At 49.8% G+C, this 11,406-nt stretch overlaps 4 protein-coding genes across 4 annotated transcripts; 3 read left to right on the top strand and 1 right to left on the bottom strand.

Annotated features, from left to right (window-relative positions):
* Positions 1–1,615: 1,615 nt before the first annotated feature.
* On the top strand, positions 1,616–2,116 carry BDW70DRAFT_164768 (uncharacterized protein; the record flags this gene model as incomplete). Its single annotated transcript, XM_073741549.1, has 1 exon — positions 1,616–2,116. The coding sequence occupies one exon, from the start codon at positions 1,616–1,618 to the stop codon at positions 2,114–2,116; it is 501 nt and encodes a 166-aa protein (XP_073590957.1).
* Positions 2,117–2,861: 745 nt separating this feature from the next.
* On the bottom strand, positions 2,862–4,718 carry BDW70DRAFT_164767 (putative MFS transporter; the record flags this gene model as incomplete). The annotated part of the gene is made up of 8 exons (XM_073741548.1): positions 2,862–3,138; positions 3,228–3,441; positions 3,504–3,608; positions 3,656–3,990; positions 4,043–4,067; positions 4,115–4,284; positions 4,346–4,495; positions 4,555–4,718. The coding sequence occupies 8 exons, from the start codon at positions 4,716–4,718 to the stop codon at positions 2,862–2,864; spliced, it is 1,440 nt and encodes a 479-aa protein (XP_073590956.1).
* Positions 4,719–5,226: 508 nt separating this feature from the next.
* Positions 5,227–6,582, top strand: BDW70DRAFT_164766 (putative O-methyltransferase; the record flags this gene model as incomplete). The annotated part of the gene is made up of 5 exons (XM_073741547.1): positions 5,227–5,274; positions 5,338–5,482; positions 5,544–5,567; positions 5,619–5,745; positions 5,799–6,582. The coding sequence occupies 5 exons, from the start codon at positions 5,227–5,229 to the stop codon at positions 6,580–6,582; spliced, it is 1,128 nt and encodes a 375-aa protein (XP_073590955.1).
* Positions 6,583–7,213: 631 nt separating this feature from the next.
* Positions 7,214–10,360, top strand: BDW70DRAFT_154420 (uncharacterized protein; the record flags this gene model as incomplete). Its single annotated transcript, XM_073739847.1, has 12 exons — positions 7,214–7,282; positions 7,723–7,895; positions 7,945–8,036; positions 8,097–8,275; positions 8,336–8,444; positions 8,500–8,720; positions 8,795–8,831; positions 8,897–8,927; positions 9,004–9,357; positions 9,450–9,565; positions 9,757–10,049; positions 10,169–10,360. 12 exons carry the CDS (start codon positions 7,214–7,216, stop codon positions 10,358–10,360), a joined length of 1,866 nt encoding a protein of 621 aa, XP_073590954.1.
* Positions 10,361–11,406: the final 1,046 nt, after the last annotated feature.

Here is an 11,406-nt window from a genome sequence, read left to right as displayed (position 1 = left end):
TCATTATCATATATTTACTTACACACACTGGACACAACACCAGGATCTCGGCCACTCCGTATCTGCTGCCTTGGAGGGATACAGCACGGTGGACTTGTGCGCCGTATTGCGTGCTGTGTTTTCATAGTGCCCTTGACATACTACGTATCGACGATGGACGATAAACATTTTGCAAGAGCAAAGCGAGTGAGCCTTAGTTCATTGTGTCATGTTGACTATGTCCCAAAGCCTCATCATATGATGGTATTGCTGGAGCTTGCAGCAATCCGAATGACAACATATTTGACAATGGTAGAGACGGGACAGGAGAGAAGACGTTACCTAACCAGGTGTGGTCATCAAATAGACTCCTAATCGTGTCTGTCAATTCCCGGCTTGTCTTTGCTTCGACGTAACGAGCTGCAACATCATATACTGGCTTCAAAATACGCAGCTGCCTATTGCAGCTGGCATAGCCCTGCGATTGTGCCAGAGACTGTAGACCGTCAACCACTCCCTTCAAGCAGCCCGGGTCTGACGCGTCTGCAGTATCAATAACATTGCAAACCAGGATTGTGAAAGGAATAAATGGCGTTAGGAAGAAATCTCGTGGATCCATTCGTGAAGGCCAGTCGACCATACTGCTGCATCTGAAAGTATGGCAATGCTAGCTTGGGTCTCTTCAAGAGATATTCGTGCCGCAGTGATGCATTGCGTACATGGTATTATACGTGGAAGTCTCACTGTTGGGTCAGCGCCGTTGGGCTGTACAGGCTATCGTACAAGCGCCCGTAGAGGCTAGCGACATCGATCCAGTCAGGCAATCGGTTGTATGCCAGGGAAGTCATTGATATCATTGATACCGCCGCAGAGCATCGGACTCTGGACATTCTCACCCACCTCGACATCAAATCAAATGTCGAACAAGCTTTGAAGCTCTATCGAGGTGAATCAGAGGAAAAGTTCAAACTGGGTTGCCACTTTCTTGTCAATGACCATGAGGAGGACTCTGGCCAACGCCTTTCTTTTGAGGAACGGGATTACTGGGAAAGGAAGACATTTGAGGAAAGGTTTGTCGGTCTGCCAGCAAATGCCTGGGGAATTGATGAACTGCGAACAAGGCTCGGAAAGCTTTTGCTGAACCTGATTCTGCGCAGCCTTCCGAAGATGATAGACCAAAATAAAAAAGGCCGTGGAGGGCTGTCAAGCTGAGTAAAAGCGCTCACCTGCGGCCAGGACGACAGAATAAGGGCAGAGGATGAACTTGGTAGAACGACCCAGGGACTTTGAGAATCTTGGAATGGCTGCTACTTCGTCCAATTACAGTGAGTATGTGGACTTATTTGGCGACTACGATCATGCCGGCCTTCGAAATATCGACGGACCAAACCTTGAGAGGGTGAGGAGGCGAAAGCTGCAGTCCACCATCAGAGGACTGAACCGTGTCTTCTCCGGAGTAATGCAGCAGCACGTAGGAGCAGGATTCTAGACAATCAGCCATCTACCTACCAGGATCCAAAACCCAGTGAGAGGAATCCTATCGTCCAGGTGTTTGATGCTCCCGAAGACGAAAACAGCAATCCAGCAATATCTGAGAGGGCTGTTTCTGATGGCGCTAACAACGAATATGACGATAATGAGTACAATACCGACGACGGGAGACCACAATCCTCGTCTGAAAGTGGATACACTAATCATGAAGTTTTTATTTTCCGGCAAGGAATTCGTATCGGAGGATATGAGTAGCAGATATTTCCAGATTCCTAAACCTGACCCCATAAATATCAAGAGCTACGAAGACGAGCTGCAGAGTCGGAAACAGGAGTGGCTGGGAAAGGAGCCTCGCAGTGAAGTTAACTTCGACTTCTACGCTGCAGTCTTCCGTAAGCTGACATCAAAATGGGCTGATTTAGCCAAAACTCATTTGGAAACGGTGTACCAGTCAACTGTTGAATTCATCCACGAAGCACTGGAGCATGTCATGCCGGAGGATCTGCGAGGCAACGTTAGAAGCCATCTCATAGATCCAGGGCTTGGTGAGCTTTGGCAAAAAGCCAATGATCGGCTGAAGGAGCTCGTTGCATGTCATACGAAGGCGATCAACGTGTTTCTGGACACTGGTCCGATTTCTTCCTAAAGGATCCCTTCCAAAAATATCCCGCAAGCGCCGATAAACTGCCCTATGTTTGCAGTTAGATCACAGCGACAATGCTCAAGCATGAATAAAGACGTAACATTTACTAGTGAGCAGGGAACAAGATTACTAAAAGAGAATGCTCGGTTGTACTTATATTTATGTGGCAGCTACATGTTAAATGATGATCCTCATGATGAAGCTTCCTGTTCTATTCCTGATTCTAGCTCGGTTGAGCAATAAGACATGTAGCAAGCCATTAAGCTATATGCACTTCATCTGCAGGTTTGCGATTGTGGCGAGACGACGCCACGATTCATTAACTACTCATCCCAGCTAACTGGAGTCGCATCGTTTCACATTCTTCTTCTGGTAGGAGAATTTCCTCGATGTTTTCTTGGTTAGATAATAAGGGATCTCCATTCAGGGCTTGTGATTTGTCGATGATAACTAGGAGCTTTCGGATCAGAATCGGTTAAATAGAACCAGTCTGCTTTAATGATAGTCGAGTTGTTGGGGACGGTGCGTTCTTATAAGAAAGCGTCAAAACAGCGGCTTCTAGCTCCCGAATATTTGTTCCATCGTTGTATTAGTAGAGTCCACACGAGTAGAGTTAAGACGTTCGCAGATGAAGTCAGGCTCTATATTATATTCAAATCCGTAAAGCCTAGTCATACGCTTGCCAGCCTATCTTCAGAAACAGATTCTGTAGAGCTCCAAAGATCAATATTATCTCTGCCAAGTAAGCTCAGTGGATGTCACTGGCACTAGATACTACATTGGATTCTCCCTTCGCCCTCGCTCTCCTCCCCTCGATAACGATCACCGGCGTAATGGTTAGAACTAAGACAGCGACCACAACGCCCGCCTGCGTTGCAAAAACTGCAGCAAGGCCATTCTTCGCGATCCACGTAGGCTGAAAATAGCCTACCGAGAACCCACTCGCTGTTCTCCACCCGTTGATAATCGCCGAGACTACGGTCGATTGGTCGGGGTATTTATCAAGAGCGAAAGATGTTATGGACCTGTACAAGCATATATCAGCATTAGTGCACAGCCGTGCTCCCGTTTACGAGGCTTCAATTGAGCAGGCTTTGTGATGCGGTTGACGTACACAGTACTAGCGATCATCCCGGCAACAACCATTCCCCAACCGAATGCAAGTCCAATCCAGTGTTTGTGGAAATGAAGCGTCAGCCCATAGGTCAGAAGGCCCGCGGCCATTGTACCGATCGCAAACCAGACGCCGTGGAGGCGGTACTCGGGTCGCCATTTCTCCTGGCGGGACCGGTAGATCCAGTTGTTGAAGAAGTAGCCGAAGCCGAAGCCTACAAGGTTCAGGTTGTTAGGAAAGAGGTTTGAGAGGGGGGAAAGGATATGGGAGGCTGACCAGTCAGACCACCGAGTATAGGAGCCCATCGAAGAGAAGATGATTGGACAGTGTCAAATAGGTAGGGTGGCTGGGCGACGAATGTGGATACAGTTACGGTTATTCCTATGGATGTTAGAGCGTGATTCATATTACCCTATTGTGAGACAAACCAATAGGCCAGCAAAAGTTGACCATAGTGGCAATGCCAGTTAGAAGCAGTGGAAACTTGAGGATATATACCACAAGTGTCTTCGTCCAGAGAGCTACTGTGGAAAAGACTGGGAGATTATGGCTTTTGATGCCAAAAATCGCCTGGAAGCGGGTGTTGCGCTGACACTGTCGGCCCTTCACGAAGTAAGTTTCGTGTCCGAATAGGAAGATGAGGATCGTCGACAGCCCATAAAAGAGGGTCAGCGTGCCGAATGAAACTTTCCAATCACTTCCTGCGCCTATGTATCCCGCTATCGCGGGGCCAAGGAAAGGCCCAATTAAGAATGTGGTACCCCTGCGACCAGTTAAACCTGCCTAACGTTGGATGGAGTGGCTGGAGAGTATACCAGATATTGATCATATGCGGCCAATCTAGGCGCGGTATAAGCACAGACCTCGTTAAAGAATTGTAAACCTACCTTTAGGATCATACATATCATGGATAATCGGCAGACCAACGACCTGAGGCACGGTCCCGAACAAGCCTTGAAGGGACCTAAAGGCCGTAAACGTACTGTAGTTGTTGGACAATGTCGCACCAAGCACCATGAAAGTGGTGATGAATTGCGGCCAGAGCCAGATAGGGAGGCTGTGTATAGCATTAGCTTGGCAGAACTGATAATGAACGGCAGATATGAAATGATTTATACCGTCCATAAGCCTCAATGAGAGGAATCGCCATCAACCCACCAATGCCCTGCAGGAGCAGCCCGTAATTCATTGTGGTAGCCGCCTTGTCGACGCTGATGCCCCAGTCTAACGCCTGTTCGACGATCAGGGTTGCGCCCCAGACCATTCCTCTGCAGCGATTCGTTAGTGAAAAGTTGATATAAGTGGCAACTTGACGGATGCTACGGACCCATCTGCGAGGATCGAGCTGGACATGAGAGATATGAACAACAAGCGCTTCTTCCATGGACTCCAATTGCGAGGGGACCTGCTCTCATCATCGTCCTCTGCTGGAGGGGTAGAAGTGGTGGGTCGTAATTCGGTCGTTTGCAGGTCGGAGGTCTTTTCCTGCATTGTCGTGGCCGCAGAGAGGGCTGCTGAGCTTCTAAGAAACTAAATCGTTTGAGGCCGTAAGGTAGAGAGAATTAGGTCTTTATGCAAAACCCAAGGACAATTCAAAGGAAGTATTGGGGTGGGAAGTCCAGGCCTGCAGAGGCAATGCCACGGGAGACGAGTCAACGCCAGAACGGCGTGGTCGATTAAGGTGCATATGCTTGCAGACGCCGTCGTTTCATGCTAAGCAAGGGAACTAATATGGGCGGGTGGGCGATTAGAGGTGGATGTCGACTAGATGCAGATGCCACAATCGACTGCGCGAGCTGGATTTTCACGCTAGCAGGGGGTGATCGGAAATACAAGAATGTACTCGGGTTTTGGTGGGCCTGAACAGAAGTGCAAAGACTGATTAATATGCATCGACAAGGGACTACTACTTATTTCTCAGTGACTCGTGCTTCCCCTTCTACGGTTTGCTCATTCGTTCTGGCATCCCAACCATCCAAGCCCAACAAAGCCTTACAAAATGTCTTCGCCCGCCACCGGCGCACTCTTGGCCAAGACACTTACTCCGGTAAGTCGGCGCCCTTCTTATCTATATGGCCGTGGAAATTGACCAGCGCTGGATGAATGGCAGGCGGCCGCCCTGGGCTTTGTCCCGGTTGCCGTGCGGTTTGATTTGTTCAATATTCTGGCCAGAATGGATACCACGACAGGGGAGGAAGTCCATGCGCTCTGCAAGAGTATACACGGTTCAACTGACCCATCGGCCGTTATTCCATGTATGTGATACAATTACATATCCCGTAAACTGTATCCAATTCACTGACCGCAGCAAACGAGTCTGGGCAGCTGTACCCTTGATCGGTAAGACCCACTAATTGTCTATGAGGCTCGCCGCGTCTGATTGAATGGCAGAGGACACCCTTTTTGCCATGGTTGGTCTGGGTCTGGTGGACCTAGCCGGAGTGGACGTCTATAGGGCAAACGATCTTACCCGCCATCTAGCGGTTTCGCCCTCAGCAGCCCACGGGGCGGTTCATTTGTGAGACTTTCGGCTAGTTTCCCCATAGGATCATGTTTAACTGGCTCAATCAGCACGACGGAAGCGCTCCTCGCCGGGGCATTCCTGATGTCCAAGCTCCAAGCCGAGAACTTCGCCTACCCCTTCAAGGAATGCGAGACCCCGGTCCAGCACGCGTATCAGCTCATGGGTAAGACCGAGTATGTAAAAGAGCATACCTATTCAATCATGGCCGCGGAGGGCCGCTTGGATAGTTTCAACCAGTTTATGCAGGGAAAATTCTTCAAGCCCAGAAAAACGCCCGACCGTCTCGAGGCGCTTGGCTATGACTTTGCAGCAGTGGCTCGTGAGGCCGGCCCTTCAACGTCAACAGTCATGGTCGATATCGGCGGAGGTCGAGGCGAGATGCTTCTTGAACTCAAGGAGGCCTTCCCACAGTTCACTGCTGCAGATCTCGTTGTGGAGGAGTTTCAGTCCGACGACGATCTGAGAGTCGACCCGGGAAGTGAGGTCACCTTCGTCAACTGGGACTATAAAGACGAGAGCAGCCCGCAGCCTGTGAAGGGGGCACTGGTGTACCATCTGGCACACGTCCTGCATAACCTGCCGGATCTCAATGCAGCACGGTTACTGCAGAGGATATCTGACGCGATGGCTCCATACTCGCGACTGCTAGTGCACGAATTCTCGAAGAATAAAAATTACGCCTTAATGCACGCCAGCATGATAGCGCTGTACGGGGGCCGTGAGAGGACAAGCGCGGAGTGGCGACAGATGGCTGCGTTAGCCGGTCTCAGAATCACTTTCGAAGCCTATCCGGATCTGGGTGAGGGGGTTTTGGAATTTCGAAAGAATTAGATAGATAGCATTAGCAGTGAATAATTAAATCGAGATGAACTCGGATCCTTCGTGGGGTCGTTCCAGCCCAACTAAAAGATGCGGATCGATAGCGCTAGGAAGGAGCCGGCTCCACCGCTAAGCGCCGAGGCATTGTTATAGCGTTTAAGCCTGGGAAAGCTCTTGTGGCTATTGCGCGGCCCTGCAGGGGTCAATTCCTGCTCCTCATCAGCCCATCAGTGAGGCTGGATACTATACCGCTTTTCCAGCGGAGAATTGTCTTCCGGCTCTTCTGCCTTGTGTTTCCATCGGAGATTTGCCTTCCCTATCTGTACTTATGCTGCTCACTATCCATAAGTTCTTCCGCTAAGGCTAGCCAAAACCCTAATTCCCGAGCCCAATCTTATACCAGAGCCTGTCCCGGTGCTTCTAGACTGTTTGGGAACGGAATGAGCTTTCACTAATCGTCAGGGTTTAATATTTATTCATTTCTTTTTTTATTTCTTTTTTCCAAGGGAATATCGACAACCCTGACCTACGGCTCTCTCGCAGTCGCCGCGAGACCTGGCTGGACTTCATAGTTTAATGTCTATTACGATTCTCACCACCCTTGCTCGACTTGGCCAATGGCGTCGATGAATAGATCGCAAAGATGCTTGTTAATAATACACACCATCGTCTCGACGAGTCACATATCCAGTCAAGTTTGGTCCTTACGTCAGTTCGTCCTCGAGAGTGCGGTGCAGCTACCCAGCTAAGCGAGGGAAAGCAAAATTAGGCTACCAGAGGATATGATACGGTCAGAGTCTCGGGAAATCCGCCAGGGTCGCTGCAGTAGGCTCGGTCTAGTAGATTGACTTTGTTCTCGATCTCGATGAGCGTGGCATTCTCAGGACTATCCTTTCTTATAGAGGGTCGCACCTTGCTTCAAGTCCATCACGCTGCGGTGTCACCCTCAGGAACGGACTGTTCACCGAGAGTCGATAATGTCGTCTCCAAAGACGGAATTTGACTACGGTAAAGAGACATTCTATATGCCCATTTTTGCATGACCTTGCACAGCTGACAAGATTGCCCTCTAGGGGTGCACTATGTCACGGCGTGCTGGGTAAATCCAAGTGGTCCTCACTTCCATCCCCTCATTTCTAACAGTTGCAGTAGGTCTTGACTGCCCTTGTCTCGGCAGCTCTGATCTTCAGATATACCGTCAAGACATGGGCTCGCTGGGTCCTTCCTACAGTCAGCTCCCCGGAGCGCGTATGGGGCGCTGAAGATTTGTTGTTTGCCATTGGCTACGCCTTTGATATGGCCCATATGGCTTTGATTCAGAAAAGGTAGGCTGGTTACCCGGAACTATTGACAATACTCTGCTAACATTCTCAGTCTTGATTACGGTCTCGGTCAACATATTTGGATCCTCACGGATGCCCAGCGCATCGGCGCCCTAAAGTACGACTTTCTCTCCCAACCTATAGGTAGACATCCCACTGCTTTCAATAATCAGCTGGGCGAATGGTTGACGTGACCTACTTCAGCGGTCGCCGCATCGATGTTCTCTCGCTGCGAAATGACTTGGTTCTTATACATGTGTTTCAGCAGCGCCGACAAGCATATCCGAATTTCAATTGTGATCGGAATGTTGGTCCAGATAGTCGCAAACTCTGTCACTATTCTGCAGATTGTGCTTCAGTGCGGGCCGAATCCATACCGATTGGTATTGTCCTCCGCCAGCTTCTATCCAATGCCTTCTAACACGCCCGATTGACTTGCACAGACCGACAGGACAGCATATTTCCACTATACGTGGGATGGCGTCCCGACCGACGGCTCAGTGACATGCCAGTCACCCAGCGTTCAAACAACGATCGGATTCGTTCAAGGAGGTAACCCGCCCCGAGCCGAATTCACCAGATCTTCATATTGAGATATCATAATTAGGCTTCAACACCGCCGTCGACTTCTTCCTCACCATTCTCTCTGCCGTCCAACTATGGCAGTTCAGTATCCGGAGCGTGGACCGTGCCCCATCGTCAAGTAACTCCTTTTTCGTGCGCTTCAAGCGCTTGCCGCGACAGGCGAGGAATAGGCGGATCTGGCAGACTATGGTTCTTAGTGGACCGCTGGCGCTCTCGGGCTGCGCTTCGATTGTGAAGACTTATGTATGCCTCTTTTTCTCTTTACGCCTGGCAGGATCCGAAAGTTTGTACGTACTAACATTTTTTCTTCCCGACAGTTGTTGAAGTCCCTTGGGGATAGAAATGACTTCACACGTTCGTTCTCCATTCTCAGAGTGGGACCGGTTATTCTATTTTGATAACTGACAATTAGGCTGCAGACAACATCGTCCCGTTTGTTCTATGGGTAAAGTGAGTCTATTCTACCCTCCTCTGACCGCCAATTTACGCGTCTTTCCTCGCCGCTAACTGTAATTGGGCTTTCCAGGGTTGAGAACTACAGCATCCTCCTCGCAACCTGCGGCCCGATAATCAGGCTCTTCGTCCGTGTCGTGTTCGACAAATCCCACGCGTCGAGGTGGGATTACTCCACTAATAGCCGCTCGAATCAATACTCACACACACGCGGGCGTGGTCTGGATATTGACTTGGATGGGCACCCTCATACGCAGAACCATGGGTCGGTTATTATGACTTTTTTTGGGTTAAAGAAGGGAAATTCTGAGCCTACGTCGTTTGGATCAGAGGAGACGGTGAGAGGGAAACATCGCGAAGCTCGAGATGGCGTTGGAGGAGTCACTGTCAAGACGGATATTACTGTGCAGGTTGGTGAGGATGGGGAGTCGACAGTGAATTTGGTATGGGAGCGTTGAGTCTTTGAAAGACTGTTTACCGGCCGTTAACTGGTTATCTCTGTGTAAATAGCATTATCAGGTGGGAAAAAAGTAATACCAGTGCTGATACCTGTCCATTGAAGCTGGCCACGAGTGTAGTGCGAGGTATCCGGGCCGACCTCCCCAATGGTCCCACGAACAAGAAGACAAATCACTGTAAGATAAGCTGGGTGGTATAAGGGCAGACCAGGCGATCGTCCATGCGATCGCCGATTTTTCTAGTGTGTTCGTAACATAAATCTCTTCAACCATTACTTTGGCTCATATCTGCTTGGAGAAAAATTCCAGATGACACAGACGATTTGACTCTACTAACCTACCGAATAACAATTTCAAATACTGCTCAGTTATCAGCTTTCTTTTCCTCGGCGTGTTTAGGCCAGAGTCCAACTCCAGTAACCTCCAAAACGGCTGTCGTAAGCAGGATGCTCACAATGAATCCTCTGAGCCACGTACGAGACGGCGGACGCTGGACCAGCTCGGTATCAACATTGTGCCAACCTGCGCCACAAAAAGCCAGACAGCAACCATGTCCGTCTCAGAGACTATGTGGTTTCGCTGGACAATCAGCTCCACCCAGAGGATCAAAGGCCATGCAAATATCAGCATCAAAATTGCCCCCAACGGGATAGCAGGATACGTGCGACAGTACCACGGGATCCTACGGGCACGCTCGGCGTCTACACCCCCAACGTAAATCAAATACCCGGCCACAAAAATCATGTTGAACACCATAATCGAGTCTCCAATCTGCCAGAGCAGAGTGAAAATATGCCAGCCGTGGCTCAGGGTCCTCCACCCGAAGAAGAAGAATTGATACTCGCCGTATCCTTCTGGTTGGTTCGTAACCCAGCTTATCCACGCACTGACAGTATTGAGAATGAGCACCCCGAACGTGCCGATGGCCAAGAGGACGCTCAGGAAGACATTTCCCGACGAAATGCCGCCTAGGTAACTGATCGCATAGACGATGTTAAAGTGGACCGGGAGGAGGGAGAGCGCATGGAGCTCTTTTGCTCTAACAGCGTAGTACCATTGGATTTGAGTGTAGCAGTTGTAGGCGAGGAAGCCAGCGCTTGTGGGGATATTGTTCCCCACTCCACTGGAGAACTGGGCGGGAGCAAGCATCATACTGGCGTAGAGGAGCCACCGGTTGGTGAGACTGAAGCCTTGGACGACTTGGATGGCGGACATGCTGGTCTGCGACGGTCCTGTCAGGTTGAGAGCTATTCACATATAATTAGCGTAACGGCCACTAGACGAAAAGCTCGACATACCAGAGCAGGAGAAAGAGGAGAAAGAGAGGCCCAGATCCGTCCTCTCTTTTTGGTAGGTAGTAGATTTATGGTGTATATATTCCTTGCGTACGCGCAACACACCAGAAATAGATGCTCACTGTATAGATGTAGAACTGATTGAAACAACGAGGCTACTGCAACGGTAGAACTCTGGATATGTTACCCATGCGCTATTGATATAGTCAAGTCCCTGGAGTGGCGGAGTGAGGCTGAAAGATACGCTACAGAGATCATGGGGTCAATACGAGGCAAGCATTTTTGACCAATTACTGTCCAGCAATTTCGCACGATCTGAAGAGTTCGGACCCTGCCAGCCTCCCGCACTGCATCTGCAGGAGTCTCGTGGCATTTCACGTATAATAATGCAGCCATAGCCGAATTGGAGTGCGGTGATGGACCTTCAAGAAAGGTCACAACTCCGCATACTAGACTTGTTAAACCCGACCCGCCAAGAATTTGGCTGGGTTAGACTTTTGACGGCAAGCCAATCGGAACATTCGAACAACCATTCTGGCGCTCATATTCAGAATACTAAGCATGGAGAAGAGACTTATGTACACGAAGAGATCATTTGTGGGATGTCCTTACGAAGCGTAGCCTAACTTCTGTCAGAAAGACCAAGCGACGTCAGCCAATCGACCAGCTGCGCCGTAACTAGGGTGTGACAAAGACGGAAGCATATCGGACCGAAGGATGACT

This window comes from Aspergillus foveolatus (assembly GCF_047715535.1).
Source record: "Aspergillus foveolatus strain CBS 279.81 unplaced genomic scaffold BDW70scaffold_136, whole genome shotgun sequence".
In the NCBI taxonomy this organism is placed as follows: domain Eukaryota; kingdom Fungi; phylum Ascomycota; class Eurotiomycetes; order Eurotiales; family Aspergillaceae; genus Aspergillus; species Aspergillus foveolatus.
This window is presented reverse-complemented; position numbering and strand designations above follow the sequence as displayed.